At 40.4% G+C, this 17843-nt stretch overlaps 1 protein-coding gene across 2 annotated transcripts in view; it reads right to left on the bottom strand.

Annotated features, from left to right (window-relative positions):
- The window catches only part of AHR (aryl hydrocarbon receptor), a 91380-nt gene that overhangs the window by 6106 nt on the left and 67431 nt on the right, over positions 1–17843 (bottom strand). The window contains exons 4-8 of one of the 2 annotated variants that reach the window (XM_019534241.1): positions 12441–12571; positions 9684–9886; positions 7619–7728; positions 4893–5034; positions 2855–4115 (exon numbers count right to left, since the gene is read on the bottom strand). In XM_019534241.1, coding sequence (XP_019389786.1) covers positions 2855–4115; positions 4893–5034; positions 7619–7728; positions 9684–9886; positions 12441–12571 — 1847 coding nt within the window. The remainder of the gene's footprint in view (positions 1–2854; positions 4116–4892; positions 5035–7618; positions 7729–9683; positions 9887–12440; positions 12572–17843) is intronic. The other variant, XM_019534247.1, reaches the window with a different exon arrangement.

Below are 17843 nucleotides of genomic sequence, written 5' to 3'. Positions count from 1 at the left end.
GGCTAGGGTCTGGAACCAACTTCCAAGGGATGTGGTGCAGGCTCCTACCCTGGGGGTTTTTAAGAGGAGGTTAGATGAACACCTTGCTGGGGTTGTTTGACCCCAGTACTCTTTTCTGCCATGGCAGGGGGTCGGACTAGATGATCTGTTTAGGTCCCTTCCAACCCTAGAAACTATGAAACTATGAATCAATTCTTTTCCTCTCTACAGTGAACGTATCTTATATATTTAATTTACCTTTATAGTTTTGGTTTGCAATATATTTTTTATAATTACTGCTTCAAGTGTACAAACTATGCCTTTATTTCCTATTTGTCTCATGCAAACACAATTATTTAAAATTGCTCTTTGATGGCAAGAAATCTAGTCTCCATGATACAAATATATTTAAAGCTGGGTTTATCCTGATTGTTCTACATCTCCTCTGATGTAAAAAATATATTATGAAAACAAAAAAAAACAAAAACAAAAAAAATCAGAACATGATAGTTTAACCCTTTTCACAGCTAGTAGCATTATTTTTAATACATAAAGCATTAAGTTTTTTCTATGCAAACAAATATAGATCAAAGTGGATATGGTCTATTTGATCAAAGTATAAAATGGACACATGTTTCATTTTGTGTGTGAATAGTTTTCAATATAAAAATAAAATGAAAAACCAAAAACAGTTGTTTGTAGCAAAAATCCCACTCCTGTGTGTTCCCACAAGTTCCAGTCTTTCGAGTTCCTGTGTATATGGCCAATTGTGTCTACTGGCAGAACCAGGGTCATAATTACTCTGCTGCCTCATCAAGAAATTTGGTGCTCCATTAGCCCAAGTAGCACAGGGAGGCAGTTAATTATACAGCCCTCTTCAGAAAGTCCATAAAATGGTCCCACCCTGTCATTGCCTGGCCGGCAATGCATCTTGTTCTTTATGTAGTGCTACCTTAAAACCTTCTATAGAGTTTACTGTCCTGGTACCTAAATTCGGTTCTGTGGTGCATGGACCTGTAGAGGCTGAAGACACTGGATCTGCCTTCCAATAAACAAGTAAAGATGCCACATCACGAAATGTACTATGTGAATTTGTTGTAACAACCAGGCTAGTGGCACTATTTCTATAACGGTGCATAACATGACACTGTGTTAGTACTATGAGAACCCAGTATGGTATTCTGCCATGAAACACGAAAGAGGTAAAACTACTCAATATGAACAAACAAGGGGGAATAATTTAAGTGGTTAAAAGTTATACTGTGAGAAATGAACAGCCTACACATAAAAAATGAAAATGTAAACTGTTATTACATGAAGTAGAGAATGGAATAATTCATGTACCAGTATTAGAACTGTATAAGAAAGCGGTACTATACAGGTATGGATTTTGTGTAAAGGAAAATGCTGCATAGGGATGCTTCTCATGGGAATAAACCTAGATGGGCCAGGGGATGTTTTCCAGGCTTAGTACCTGGGACTCTGAAGGATTAATACCACTGGCTGGATTCAGGCATAGTGCAACCAAATGCTGCATCAACTTACTCACTGAATTCTGCCAAAGTATCTTCAAGAAAGGGAATAAATGAATTTTGTTCTTTTCTACTGTCCATATTATTCTACTTTGATTATGAAACACTTTAGGTAGTGACCATGCAAATCTGAAATATTTAAAACAAGACAACTATTTTAAATCTGTATTCACTTTTTTGTTTTGACTGCAAGAAGTGACATAACTAGTGAGGCAATGGGGAAGAGTGAAAAAAGTGACTGCAGCCAGCAGCTTCACATTCACGTTTGGTCATGAACCAGAAGTTGCCATTTGCGCTTTGCCCTGGCTGCCTCGGCATATCTATAAACTGCTGCATGCAAGTACCATAAATGTCAAATATGTCTGCTGCACTATAGTCAGATTTTAATCAACTTTTCACATTAGTTTAATTTTTTGGAAGTTGCTTCATCTAAATCTGTTTGCTCAGAACCAGAAACAAAATTGCATTTTAGGGGCAGCATCTTAATATCAGTGATGTTCATGTTCTGCTTTGAACCTCATGTATTATCATATTCAGTGCCATTAATGGAATAGTTACGTTTTGTTTTTGAGTATGTGCCTAATTTACTTAGAGTCCTTAACATTGATGTCAACTGTGATTAATAGACTACTTGGATTTTTATAAACATAAAACATATTTATAAAACTTAATTCTTAAAATATTTCACGTGTAAAGCATAGGCCACATATATACCAGATTCTCATCTTAAGTAAATGTGTACTTTTACACAGCTTGAAAATGTATTTACAATACGTTCACATGTGAAGGAGGACAGCAATCCATGATCCATACACATTTTATATGACACTGAAATATATTAATATCACCTTTAAATTTTAATTTTAATCTGAACAGTTAATTCAAATACTGATAATATAACCTTTTTCATACGTGCTACGGATGTCTAAGGATTTAAGGGGCATTTCATGAGAACAAAATTTGCCAGGTAACTGTGTTGATAGTGATCTTATTTTCTTATAGCTATTTTGCAGGGGAAGCCTCAACTTCTGCTACTCTGCCAGTTTCCCTCAAACCTAATTCCAGGTATAAGAAGATGGTTAAGTGAGGTTTCCCCTTAATACTTCCAACTGAGATGTCAGTTGGGACGGTTCCTGTGATGTGGATAAGGAATTGGTACCAGGTACAATGTGTACAAGTGCAAATCATGCTAATGAACATATGATATAGTAGCTTTCATTCATTCCTAATCTCTGAGAGTTTCAAACCCAGTGATTTAATAGATTCTATATCTTATAAATCATCTAGTTCCCTGCTAAAAACAATCAGAAAATTAAGGGAATTTAAAACACCATTTCCCATACCTTGTGTAACAATGCTTGTTGACTTGCCATCATAGGATTATACTGCATTTGATCCATACAGTTGGGTTGAGTTTCTGGTGGGCACTGGTACATAGACACAGCACCTGCATAACATGTTTGAGGAGTCAGCATAACTGGTTCAGAATTTATTCCACACCCTTGATTCTCAGGGATGTGCTGCAAACAATTGAGAAAACCTTCCAAGCTGGAAGAAGCAGGATAGGTTGATCCATCAAAGCTTCCTACAGGGAAGTCTATTTGAGTAAAATTAGAAAGCTGTGGCACCATGTCTGTGGGTTGCTTGTAAGGAATAAACTCTTGTCTACATGCATAAGGTGCAACGTTGACTTCCGATTTGTAAGTGCACTCTTGTGTAGTTCCATGGGTGCCAGAAAATGCATATTGCTCTGGCTGTTGTGAACAGCCAAGAGGTACACTACTGGCAGAATTCCAATTTGAGAACATCCCATTGACCTGCATGTGCTTCATTTTCTGACACAGTTGCTGCTGATGCTGTTCTACCATTTGTTTCTGGTGCTGATGAAGTTGTTGCTGGTCAAACTCTTGCTGTACCAAGCAGCTGGCATTCTGAACCATGGGCTGTTGCTGATGGCAACCTGAATATAAGAAGTCAGCTTTATTATTTAGGGAATCTTGAACATACGTCAGGATTTCATCAGTTATGTCCATGTCTCCAATATCATCCACACCAGAAAATTCTGTTTTTAAAAACTCCTCGTCCTGCTGAATGCATTTTATATCTTCAAAATCAATACCCAGACTTTTCATGATGCTGTACAAATCACTGTTTTTGTTATCTTGAAAGAGCTCTGCACCATCTTCAGGCAGTATGAAGTTGCTTTCTTGGGGGCACTCAGTTAGCTCCTGCTTCAGGATGTTATTTCCAACTGGTAAGAGATTATCCTGCCAGCTGCTGCTGATAACATTACCCAATTCGTCCCTGGCATCTGTAAAGAAGCTTCTCTCAAAGGAAAGCTTATTTGATGCTGGAGGGCAGAGATACACAGACTCATCTTGCCTTAGCATGGCACCCAGCAGTGATTTGGGATCAACAGATTCTTTGTGTAGTGTAGCTTTGGCAGCAGCTCCTTTCCCACTGGCACTTTTCATCTTTGCCTGAGAAGGATCCATTAGGCTAGGCACTGGGAAAGTTACCTCATACAACACAGCCTCACCAGTGGCAAACATAAATGGCAACTTCATGTTTCGCTTCCGTAGATGCTCTGCACCTTCTTCATCTCTGAAATTAAAACACACATATGGTACAGTAACTGGAATGCTACACTAATTACAGCAAATGTTTAGTGCTACTTTTGTCTCTTGCAATTGAAACATTAAAAAAAGTCAACTAAAACTCAACTTCAGTGGGTAAAATGAATAACAGATTATGAAACAGAGATTAACTGTAATGCCACTGTACATTTCCAAATATTATATTTACATAATAACATATGCCATGTTTTTTCTATAATACTATGATTTGAGAATGAACATTAGTGCACAATATTCTGGCAAATAAATTGTTATTGATTGGCTAGATGTATGAATAATTCAGTATTGAATTGTTATTTTCCCCTCACTTTCCAGGAGGAAGTAATGAGTTTCTATGAATGATGTTAAAAATACAGTTAGTACTGTACTGTGAGGCTAATCCCTATAGGTAATTGTTATGTCTATGCAGCTGCAGTTGGGTATCTTCTTTTCCCCAGCTTAGATAGGGTGAAAATTAAAGGTCGGGTTGAAGTACTGTTGTACCTGGAGCCTCAATGGCATCTGTCATGATCAGCATTACATACAGATTCAGACAATCAAGAGAGGAATTTATCAAGAAAGGAAGTAGTGCAATGATTGTTTTCAACACATTTAGAATGATTACAATAAAGCCTTCTGCTTCAGGACAGAGGACACTTCATTTCAAACTGAACAAACCTCCCCTGCCAAACCCTTGCTTAAGATCTACAATTCAAATTATGACTGGGAAAATTTTAAATGATACTGTCATTATATAACTACTTACGTCAAAGGCCTCTGTGTTGCTATGATGTAATCCGGTCTTCCATTTTTGTAGACAAGGCGTGCATTTGCCTGTACCCAGGCCCATCGATTTTCTTTGGTAAGAAGTCTAAACACCGTCATGCCACTCTCTCCAGTTTTTATCACTAGAATTGATATGGTCAGACTTATTTATTTCAGTGCAATTAAAAAACAATGAAACATATGAATTATGTTTACAGCATGCTGTGTGAAGAGCAATTTTATACTGAATAGTGGTAATTATTATAGTGTAAACATATATCCATATTATAACATTATGTTCTCGAAAAGGCCATGGAGACATGAAAACTAAGCCCATTTGACCCCAGGAAATAAAACTAAATGATACGTTGGAAGCGTACTTGCCACCATGCTTGACATTAGTTACCAGTCAATATATAAAAGCCAAAGCACAAAAATAATTTCAAGAAATCCATTAAAGATTGAGAATACCCCATAAGAATCATTGTCCATTATGTCCCCAGCTGCAGGGACCACTAAATACAAAAGCAAGTATATGAAAAAAGCCTTGAGCTAGTTTACAGATAAAAGGCAATAGTAATGATAAACATGACAGAGCGTTTGCTATTAATTCAGATTGTGTCATGCTTTAATTGTTATAGCACTGGCACAATAACAGTGGTATAATAGTGAGCAGCTTAAATGTAAATTTTTGAAGTCTCTCACAAAAATGTAACTGCTATTACTTTTCCTGCAAATTCCTTTAAAGTATGCCTGCACTTTAATTGTATATAAACTGTCAAGATAATTGCATCATCAATAACTGCACTAAAACTGAACGAGAAAATTAAGTTAAAAAGAAAAATAAAGTTTTAAGAACTGTAAAGGGAAAATAATCTATTATAGAGAACACTAGCACTGGAGAAAGTCAATATGGAGACCCTCACTTCACTTCTTCCTAGAACCTTTCATTATTAGATATATTAAATCTCCAAACATAGGAAGTTCTAAAAAGTTTGGAACATGGTCACAAACTCCTTTAAGACCATTTCAGGCTGGACATAAGCAAGAACTTCTTTACTGTCTGAGCCCCCAAGGTCTGGAACAGACTGTCGCCAGAGGTGGTGCAAGCACCTACTCTGGACTCCTTTAAGAGACATTTGGACGTTTATCTTGCTGGGATCCTGTGACCCCAGCTGACTTCCTGCCCCTGGGGCAGGGGGCTGGACTCCATCTCCCAAGGTCCCTTCCAACCCTAATATCTATGAAATTTATGTTTCTTATTAGCACCACCATCTTCATTCCTGGTCTCAGCCAAAACTGGAAGTAATCAGTAGTTATCTTTGAATATCTTCACACTCTTTTGACCAGTTTTTAGTTGGAGTGACTAAGTCTATCACCAAGTTTCTCTCTAAGGCTTCCCAAATTTGTAATATTTGTGGGTGCATCTATACAAGATGCTTACTGTGAAGTTGCCTAATTAGCTACACAGTAAAGTGTCACTGCCAACACAAGGCTTGCTGTAAGGCCAGAGTAAGCTGATTAACTCTGCCATAGGATAGTACTGCCCAACACAAATACTATTCTATGGAGGAGTTATTTACTCTGCTGCATTTTATACATAGACAGTGACCAGGACTGGCTGTAGCATGAGGGTGCTACAGGGTGGGACTTCCTGCCAGACAGAACTGCATTGTAGCACCCTTGAGCTCTAGCCAGACCCTCCACAGCACGCTGAGCTGAGCAGAAGCAGCCCTGGGCTGGCAGGCTGACCCCCCAGATTCCCTGCCAGCCAAGGCTGTGTTGCCCTGGATCAATGTGCTGCAGTCCTGGGTGCTGTGTACCCAGGAGCAATAAACTGCACCATGAACTGCGCTGGAGTTTATTGTGTTCCATTAATATTCATGTATAGATGTGTCCTGCATGTACTAACTCTAAGTGTACTCTACATAGACACTGAACTATGCAAGCACAACCTGGGAAGAAGCCCACATCTCTTTGTCACCCCTCCTTGATTAGGAATAAAAGATGGCTACCAGTTTGCTCTTCAACTAATTATGAACAAGCAGGGTCACAAGTGTTTTAACTATATGCAAGTAACCTAAAACCTACAAGTAAGGACATTAAACATTCTTTCAAAAGACAGCAGCAGTAAAAGTGTGTTTGCTAGTACGGAACCTCTTAATGACACCTCCAAAAGCTTCCAGAGAGCACAATGTTACAAGTGTCAGAAACAAAGGACCGAAAGAAGTTCACCATATTACTGGTTGACATTAGAAATAAAGAAGTATACTGTACTTCTCGTCTTAAATAGCTCGAGCAGAACACAATAACAGAGATTTATAAAACATGAATAGACATCTTTAGGGATTAATTTTTGTTAAGAAAGCTAAATCAGGATCAAAGAAAGCACTCAGTTTAGTCTCTGACAGGAAACCTCTCTTAAAAGTAGTCCTTCTGCCCCAGGGACGTTGTTGAAATAGCAATAGTTGAGCTATGAAGAAGAGGAAGCGTGAACAGCAAGATGCAACAGGAACTGAGCTATTTAAGTGGAAAGGTGTCTAGATAGGAATATAGAATACTTCTTCCAGCATAAACTGTTACATGTAGTAGAAGGACATCTACATTGAAAACTATTTATTTTGTTAATACCTAGATTAATATGGGCTGTGTTATATAATTCTTCAGTATAATATAATCTTGGCTTTGCTTTAGCAGACTGCCTTACCAGCAATTAATTACACTTACTTCGGACATGATTCTCAGCACAATAAAGCATATCAGCTGCATGAACAAACTGATAACCTGTTCCTCTCATGCACAACTCTGCTTCAGTATATCCCAGAACAATTTTCCCTCTGAAAGACAAAAAGGAAGACCTTCAGTTCTATTTGCTGAACCCATTCACAGTTTAAACAAAAAGTAAACCTCCTGTAGATACATTACTTATAGCAAAAGAAGACAAGAAGATTTACAACAGATAATATGCAAAGGTATGTCTATAATTCCCGTTAAAGTTTCAATAAAAAGATTGCATGACTTAGCTATGCCATTTTTGGTACATAGAACTAGGGCCACAAAAAAGCTAGCATGTTCAAAAACAGAGGCTTAAAATTAAGTTGGGTACTTAAGTGTGGTGTTAGGAGCCTATGACTATATTAGCAGACAAATTTCTGGCAATATAGGTTGCTACTCCTATTTACATTAGGGTTTTTTGGTCTTTTATATAGCAAAATTTCTTATTGCTATGTGCCTAAATATGGAATTAGATAGCCTAACTTTGGGGGGAAATGTGCTCTCGATTTTCTTACTTAGTCTGACAGGTATTCAAAATTCCAGGCAATTTTCTTCTAGTAAATACTCTAACCACAAATATGCTGTTTTGTTAATCAATAATCTATGGGCCCTTATGTTGTAATGAAGAAGTCGCTGAGTCGTTGTTGATTCTCCTTTAGCAGGCCAGAAGCACATGCCACTTCAACCCTAGTACCATTAAAACAGGAGAATATTTTAAGAACCTCTTTCATCCAGTAATTAATTAGGTACCTTCTCCCATCTTCAATGCCCAAAGACACACCACTCACCTAAGCTCAGTTTAGGAGTGGATACACACTCTGCTTACTAATAGTGTAAAACAGCTGTGCAAGAAATAGCCATAAGAGTTAAACACGACTCTGTAAAAGTCCTTTTGAAGGGTCAACAAGATGCAAATCAGGGATGGGAAGGAAGAAATGAACAAACAGTAATTGTGAAGGAACTGGGGGGAGGACAGGTAACAATGAAAGGTGACAGGGAAAGGGCAGTATGGGGCAGGGACTGGGAAGGAAATGAAAAAAGAAGGGAAGCAAAAGAAATGCAGATACAATGGAAAGACAAGCAAAATGAACTGACAAAGAAAAGGAAAGAAATGATTTGGACATAAGAAGAAAATGAGATTGTGGAAATTGAAAAGTGAATACAAAGAAAAATGGGTAAAGAAAGATAGAAACATTACGGCTCACAACATTTTTACTCGTATGCCTACTTTTCTCTACCAGTATTTTGAGGAACATGAGAAAAGCTTGCTGGAAAATGGTGGACAACAACCTGGCTGCATTACGAAGTCAAACTCAGATGGCCAATTACAAATGAAGGGGAAGCCTAAAAGCACAACAAATCTTAAATTTGAAAAGGAGGAAAAAGGAGAAGCCAGAGGGCTCTTTCTGGCTGAAGCGTGAGCAACTTAATGGAATTTTTGCTATGCTGATCTGTCACCTGCTAATGTAGTTGTCTTTTGTTTTGTTTTTAGAGAGATTCGTTTGGAAGTTGGTCAAACACACTATAAAAAACAGATTCCATTTGTTTAATTTCTGTACCATTTTAATTCATAGTTAATTTTCAACAGATGACCTCTCCATAATAGTTAAGTCTATATGTATTGAAAGGATATTTATATGGAAGTGATGAAAAACTTACTCCGAGTTTGATGTAATCCACTCACATCAGGGGATATTACTCTGAATCATATTTAATAAAGGTTATTCTGAAGAGCAATTTTGTTTTGTTTTGGAATGAGAATTATTTTTAAAAACTGCTTTTAAAGATGGTTCCTTTACACAGTCCCCATTCAACTTACAAATCCTTTATTTGCTAAGAGACACCAAAACCCTCTAATATCAAGATACTTCCTACAACTCCAATACATGCTCAGCAATATCAATCTAAGTACTAAGCACTTCAAGGTTTTAAACGGCTAATGGCTAATTTGAACCGTGAAGGAGGTCATAAGAGAAGAGATTTACATAACATCTTAAACAAAAGATCTTGCACATACTTTGCATCACAGCCTGTAGGCGTGAAGTCCAGCTTGTGTTTAGTTCTGAAGATGAAGTTTTTGGTTCGTATCTCAAGGATGGATGGAGGCTGCAGTGGGGTAGCTACAGCAAACAAAGCCAGCTGAGGAGATAGAGTAGAACCATCCTTCCCCTTCTTGTTCTGTCCATGAAGAAATTTTAATCGCCCTTGAAAATTCATGGCCTTCACATAAGTGGAAAAAAGATATCAATGACCAGGTTACCTGAAACTTAATTCCTAAGTTTTAATAACAAAGTGCTGCTGCTTATTTCTTATTAGAAAGCTACCATCTCAAACTCATTGCAACCCCTCAGTCCAACCCTCCCCCCCCAAATACAGCAGATGTGATGTAAAAGAAATAAATAGCAAATAACAGCTGCATCCTTCTGAATCCTAAACGCTGACAGATTCAGATGACCTTTTGTTATTCTTCATCATACAGCTTGCTATCTATTCATTATTATAAAATATACCATGGTAAAATCTATTTAAGTCTATTTAACATCTATAAGCAGTCCTGTAGACTGTGAGAAATCTGCCCTACCTCAAGATTCTGTTAAAAATGAAGATTATTAAACTGTTAAGAACAGCACATGATGTTTTCTGACTAGTAGCTATAATTCGGCTAACTCTTGGAAAACTCGTCTTTCATATCAAGTCACAAACAACAACAGCAACGAACTTTTATATAAGGAAAGCCCCATCATTTATAAATCAAACACAGTGTCACAAAACTCTTTATTCTCAATTTATAGATAAAGAATACTGAAGCACAAAATATGGAGATTCTTGCCAATATCATATAACAGCTCAGCTGCCAAGCCAGGAATAGATCCAGTACTCCCACAGCTTAGTCCCTTATTTGCTAGAGCTGCAGGGGCCAACTTTTTTGGCAGGTGTGCCCCAAGTTGCACCAGGCTTACTTCTATTCAAGTGCCACTCCAATCATCACTCCCAGAGGTGTACCTGATACAGCCTGTACCCTGGGGTGCTAGAAAGGAGGCAGGGGGTGCTTTAATCTCTATCCCGATGGTAGAGACTCAGCAGGACATTGCTGAGAGTGGAGGTATCATAGGGCCTTCCCTGCCTTACAACCACTGCAGTTTTATTTGGTGAATGATGATCCAAAGCCCTTAATTTGGCAACAGCTGCTGACCTAGAGAAGTCTTAATCTGCCTCTTAACAATTACACCTCTTGCAGAAAGAGGCTGCAGCCTCTCCATTCTGCGTAGCTGCAGGCTTGAGACCCACTACTTCCAGCCCAACACCCTCTTTACTGAGGAGCTCACATGCAGTGCACACAAAAACTTCCTGTGGCAAACGTGTTGCTGGTTGGCCACCCCTATTTTTATTGCTTTGCATCATTTCGACATAGAATTAAAAAAGTAAAACCATTTATTGTAACCATTTTTAAAGAGATGTGGAAAACCACTGCTGTGCACTAGTTATATACAGAATCTCTGGCAAAGGAGTTTCAGGATTGAGGGTTCCCATATCCCTTATCAGCTGCAATAGCTTTATTATTGTATGGCTACATGGGTAACAGGTGTCTTTACCCTGGGATGGCACTGGCTGAAGCACCTAAAGAAACTTTCAGTGATTGATGGGTTTGCCATATGCCCAGTAACAGTTTTAGTGCCCACACTTCCCAAGGGATACAACAAGTAGGGTCCAGTGATGGAGCAGCACTCTGGTATCTGAAAGACCTCAAAAGCATACGACACTTGACAGGGCAACTTACACCCATGGGTGGCTGCATTCTGGAGGCTCCCTGCAGGGTGTCACTGGGGTCTCCTGGAGCAGCCTTTTCTGAAGCTGCTGTTACTGGGTAGCCCTTTTAACAGGAACTTTCTTAATGGACTTGCCCACAGTTTTACTCTCAGGGCCCAGCTGGATGTATTCTCAGGGTCTGTGCGATTCCAAGGTGCAGTGGGATGGAGAGTCCCCAAGGGCTAGCTCTGAGGTAGTGCCACCCCATGGGACCCTGGTGTCAGGACTCTTGTGGGCAGTGACATTGGAATTCCAGGTCTGGGTGGAACTGAGAGCACGTAAGAATAAAGGCTCAGTATGGGGCAGCACCAGGGCATGTGGGGCTGTGTGAAGGGTGCCCTGCTGTGTTTCCAGGGGTACCCAGCACAGAGGACCTGGTGAGGGCCAATGATGGGCTGGTTTTACTCTAGGATTCCTGAACTCAGACCTTGTTGCAGGCATCCAGGTCTTGGTCTGGGACTGCCAGGCTGGACTGTGCCAGGGCAGAGGTGCAATGACCAGTTCTTTACCTCAGGCAAAACCCTCCTGTGCCCTGTGGTGGGAAAGGGGAAAGAAGGGTGGTTCCCTTTTCTGAAGAGGTAAAGACCCAGAAGCTGCTGCAGTTGTGTCTTACACTCAAGCCCTTCCAGCCAAGCCATATAGGGTTATTTCCCACACCTGGCTCTTCTAGACAAGCAAAGTTCACCGTGCAGCTACTGAGCAGGTCACCAGGGGGCCAGTGCAGATGCTGCCCTAGCCTTTACCTCCTTTCATCTTCGCTGCTACCCCTTCCCCCAGCCTTCACATGCTGCTCACAGAGGCTGCATGTGCCACTTGTGGTGCACATGCCATAGGTGATAGCGTATGCTGGTCCAAGTAGACAACCCTTCACTAAAGCTTAAAACATAAAATACTACACATTATAATCATTTTGTAGGTTTTCACTTTTTAGATCAGAGCAGAAGTCTTTATACAATGCTACACTCACCAGAAACCCAGATGAATTATCTAGGAGGCACCGTAATCTGCAGATGAAATTTCTTTCCATAAAGGAAGAATTCTCTGGAGGAAGCTGCTCTGGGTTATAATAGGCTGCTGGCTGTGAAAAGCCATTATCTGCTGCAGGAAGAGATTATTTATAAGGATTATTTTTAGAGGAACACCTAGTGAAGGCTATCTATAACAAATAATTTTCCGCCCCATAAACAAAGTCTCAGGTCATGACCTGAACATGAACAATGTAAACTGGAAACATCCTCAAGACCTATAATGATTACAGTGCTGGTTTAAATATCAGTTATGATGTAGTTGTTTTTAGCTGTGCATGGTACTGGAGAATTGTGTGCAACACTTTTTAGCTTTGCTTTCTTAGATTAAAAAAAGAGCTAATTTCACAGATTCTAAATCAGTGTTAGAAAATTAGATTTTTTGAGAGGAGAGAACATCCAATCTTGCTGTGTGAGTGGCATTTTCAAAAGGGCACTAAAGGATTAGGCACGCTATTACCATTTACTATTGATATTGGCCTCCTAACTCCATTAGGATTTTCTAAAAATTCTAGCCTATATTATATCTGGTTGGCCCTAGGGCAGGGGTGGACAAAGTGGCAGATGTGGCCAGTGGCCAGACTCCATTTCCCAGCAGCCCCTGCCTGTGTGGCTGAAGCCAATTTCCATGGAGACCCCAGCAGTAGCTACACTGTGATAGCGCAAGGCCAGGGTTTCCATGAAGACTGGCACCAGCAGCGCTGGCAGGTTGAGTGGAAGGATGCAGAGCTGCTCCAGAGCTAAGCTGGGATCTTGCAGCAGTGAAAGTGTGGTCCAGAGCCAGGGCAGAGCTGCGATTTGAAGCCTGCATGCTCCGGGGCTGGGACGTGCAGGCAACAGATTGCAGCTGTGCCTTGGCTTCTTGCAGTGGCGACAGCATGGTTCAGAGCTGGGGCAGGGCCGCGATCTGCTGCCTGCATATCCCTGGAGCATGCAGGCTGCATATTGTGGCTCTGCCCTGGCTCTCGATCACAAAGTCACCACCACAAGATCCCATCCCAGCTCTGGAACAGATCCTTGCCCTGTCACACACCCTGCCAGCAGGGGCAGCACTAGACAGGCCTGGGGGGGCTACAGCCACCCCAAAATTCCCCACAGCCCCCCTTCCCAGTGGCACTGCTGCTGCTGCTCACCCTGCACAGACGTGGCAGCTGAACCTGCCCCACTCCTCCCTGGAGCACAGCCCCCACACCAGGAAGAGGCTGCCTGCCAGTGCTGCTGGGGCAGGCTTCATGGAAACCCTGGCCCCCCGCTGTCTGCTGCTGGGGTGTCCATGGAAACCAGCCCCAGCCAGGCAGGCAGGGGCTGCTGGGAAATGGAGTCCACTGATGGCCAGATTCAGCCTGTGGGTTGGACTTTGCCTGCCCCCAGGCTAGGATGATGCATCTCCAAGCACCTATGCAACATCCAATAAGGAAAGTTACCACAAATCACCTATTCTGGTCTGTTTTATTTACTGTTTTTATTTACAGATTTACCTACTAAATTAAAATATTTACCTATGTTGTGGTGGTCATTTAAAAATAAGTGTAAGAATGGTTCATAACGTAGCTACTACATAAACAAGAGTTGGTCTACAGAGTGCTAATCAGTGGGTGCATCTACACAAGACACTACTGTGCAGTGGTTACTGCACATTTATTTGTATAAACAAGTACTAAATAAATGTGTCCATTTATTTAGTACTTGTTTATACAAATAAATGTACAGTAACCAAGTTACTGAGCAGTAGTGCCAGTGAAAGTCTTAAGTGATACTATTGCACAGTAGCATAATAATACTGCACGGTAGCCTAATAATACTGTGCGATAGTGAATTAGCACTGTCCGTGCTATGACGTGCTACTGAGCAGTATTATTTGGCTACTGTGTAGTCAGCATCTCATGTTGACGTGTCCAGTGTGTACCTATAAGAAGCAGAGAGAATGAGTATTAGGTAAAATAAGGCATTAGAATGTGTAACTGAACTAAAAGTGATGCTGGTTTGGCAGTTTAGGATAAGCATATACAGTTGAAATATATGGCCATTTTATATTTTGAGTGCTATGAGTGTATTAAGCACCTTTTAGCTATCTAACTGCAATTCTGTTTTACTCTGCAGTTCTATTTCAATTCTTTTTCAGCCCTATGCTCTAGTCCCTGAAAAAAAATGTTAGCAAGTTTACTTTTTCAACATGTCATTATCTTAGCTGTAAAACTAACTCATAAAAACAAACCATCTTTTGCATAAATGTTTGCAGGGACTCAAACAGGATAACATTTAGATGCCTAAATGTGGATTTATCATTGTACTCATTACCTCAAATAAAATCAACATACAGAGAGAAAGTTAGAGTAGCATGGCCATTGCCACACCTGTGATAATTCCAGTTTTTCCAAATAAGATCTTTCAGTGAGAGAAATACCAAAAAACACAAAAAAATTTGAAGAGTTTGGATTGACACAATGTACACACTTTCCCATTTAGTTGTAAAATGTTGGAATTACAATGAAAACAAAGGGTGTGCAACAAGAAAAATAAAGCATCTGAAATATAGCATCTAGTAAATGGATGGCTAGGATGATCTGTTCCCTTCCATTATGTCAATTATGACTTTCAGTAGCAACAAGATTCTTCAGTGTCTATATCAACTTTATCCAGTGGTTCAAGAAACGAAGTATAAAGCAGGACACGAATATATGCGATAAGGCTATTAAATGGAAAGTGAATTAAATAGGGAATTTTTTTAATACAAATTTGGAGTGCTCAAGATCTTTAGTGACAACTGTAGATATGAATTAAATTAAAAAGCCATGAAATTGAAACAACATTTCTTCCTTTCTGATTTTTATGTCAGCTGCTGTGAAAACATTTCAAAAGAGTCAAGTCAGGCATGTGAAACTGATCTGGCTCCACAGGTCTGATAAGGGGTATGGGACCAATATACAGGCTGGATCAAGCCCGCAGACCAGCCCATCTGCAAGGCTAGTCCAGCGGAGGTACAGTGTGCAACATGCACCCTGGACTGTGCTGCTTGAAGTGCATACCATATGTGCTGCTCAAAGTACGTCAGCCACTTCCGACCTGCACACCATACACAGCACATGCCAGTTCTTGCTTGGCCCTTCACATGATACATAGGGCTGGTCCAGGATCTGTACCACACAGAGTGCAGAGCTGATCTAGGGCACATGCTTCATGTGGCACCCATGCAAGACTGGCCCTGCATACTGGATCTGGCATGCAGGGATAGTTTATGGGCCTGGTCAGACCTGGCCTGGATCCAGCACTCAGGCCTGGTCTGGAACAGGCATCACTTGCAGTGGGCACCCGGGATCAGCCCCGTGACATGCACAGACGGATCCAAACAGGCTCTGCATGCCATATGCAGTGGGGGGCTGGAGCAAGCATGTGCTACATGAAGCAGGCGGCACAGCAGGCAGGATGATACAGCTCTGTAGGCCAGATCTGGCCCACAGGCCGCATCTGTGACACCCTGCTTTAAGTCACAGGAAACATACTATATAAATGCAATAGAATTAATGTTCCTTGCTTTGCACTTGTAGAACGTCTGTCTTCTAAGTGAAATCTGATCACGAGCCAAACCGATGTCATACTTTTTTGCACAATATTATATATAAAGTTCGGCTGCACTGGTAACAGGTCTTTTTTATTTTATTTTTTTTAATTTTTTTTTAAGTCTTAAGAGATCTTTGGTATGCTGTCTTAGTTTAGAGTAAACCCCATACAAATATGCTTTCTGACAGCAGCTGTTTGCTAAATAAAGTCCCACCATTAAGCCTTGAAATGTACACTATAGCGTATTTTCAACTGGATTGATATAAAAATGTGGTTCTAGCAACACTGATGAACAGTGAGTTATAAATGAGTCAAAAAAGCACAGATCAATAAATTACTCATATTATTTAGGGTAGTGGACATCTGCCTTTAATTTATGGCATCTGCGCTCAAATAACAAAGATAAATGGGAAATCATATGATTTTAAAGGTTTATTTATGTAGATTAACCCTATCCACATTTCAGCTACTGTTTGCTGAACTCAGTGTCAGTAATCCAAAAACAATAACATGGGTGAGGTAGAAGTAATAGATATCTTTTATTAGACCAACTAGCTTTTTGTAAAAAAACTGGTGTCATTTCTAAACATAAAATCCAAGTGCTCTAGCTGGTTGATGGACCTCACTAGGTAGGATCCAATTCCTGTATTACAGGAAGCCAGCTATAAAGGAAAATCATTCTGTGCCTGTATATGTAACATGTTATTCTCAAACTGCTTCTCACTCCTACAGGTCATGTCCATACTAACTCTAAAAGCCAATTAAGGCTCTGCTCTAAAAGGCCCAATCCTTTTGCATCATATTCCCTGTTCCCAACAGGCACAGGGTTATACAGGAAACTTCAGATAGGAAGGGGGAAGTAGGAGAGGGGGGAGGAAGACAGACAGACAGAGGGAGAGAGGAGAAGACTGATCCAATGTTAACACATGACTTAAACCCCTTCATCAACTTAAGAATGGATTTCAGAGTCAGAAGTGTTGAATAGGTATGTCATGCATTAATTCAGTGACTGGATGCCTGAGCTAACTGATATCAAGCTTAGGAATAGAAACAGATGTGAAATGAACACATATAGTTTCATGAAACAGGTGTCACCTTATTCATAGACATCAAAATCCTAGCAGATGTGAACAGAAAAACTGATCTGAAGTGTGTGTGTGTGTGTGTGTGTGTGTGTGTGTGTGTGTGTGTGTTAATGCCATTAGTTTAATAAAAATCATGTTGTTGGCACTTTAAAAAAAACAAAGTATTTCATCCTAACATGAAAACAATGAGTAATATTGTGATATTGATGGCTCAAGTCATGGAGATTTGTGGAAATTTCTTAGTGCTTTATAGTTCAAATCAATACCATATTTACTCAACTCCAAAATGGGGCTTTTTTCCCCCACAATCAACTTGGGGGGGGGAAAAGTCTGGTCTTGAATTTGGGTTTTGGGTAGGGGTGTGTGAAGTGGGCAGTATTTGATTTGGATTCAGCCTGATTCAGGGGACAGTGATTCGATTCACTGATTTGGATCACAGTCCTGATTCCATTTGGCCGAATTGCTGATTCTCCAAACCAGAATCAAATCTTCAGATTCAGATTTGGCCATAGGACATAGCTTTATATGTTTTTTCTGCATACTTCGAGGTACCAGGTGCAGCTCGTGAATGCTGAGATGGTGGGGTGGGTGAAGAATTCCACAGGAGCGCGGGTGGGGGCTTCCGCACCCTCGACAGCAGACCCCGAACTGGACTGGAACTACTTAGTCCACCGTGGAGTGCACAGGGGAGGCCCCCTGCAC

This window comes from Crocodylus porosus, unplaced genomic scaffold (assembly GCF_001723895.1).
Source record: "Crocodylus porosus isolate Cpor-Errol unplaced genomic scaffold, CroPor_comp1, whole genome shotgun sequence".
Classification (NCBI taxonomy): domain Eukaryota; kingdom Metazoa; phylum Chordata; order Crocodylia; family Crocodylidae; genus Crocodylus; species Crocodylus porosus.
The sequence above is the reverse complement of the archived record's forward strand: the minus strand, read 5'-3'. Positions and strand labels throughout refer to the sequence as shown.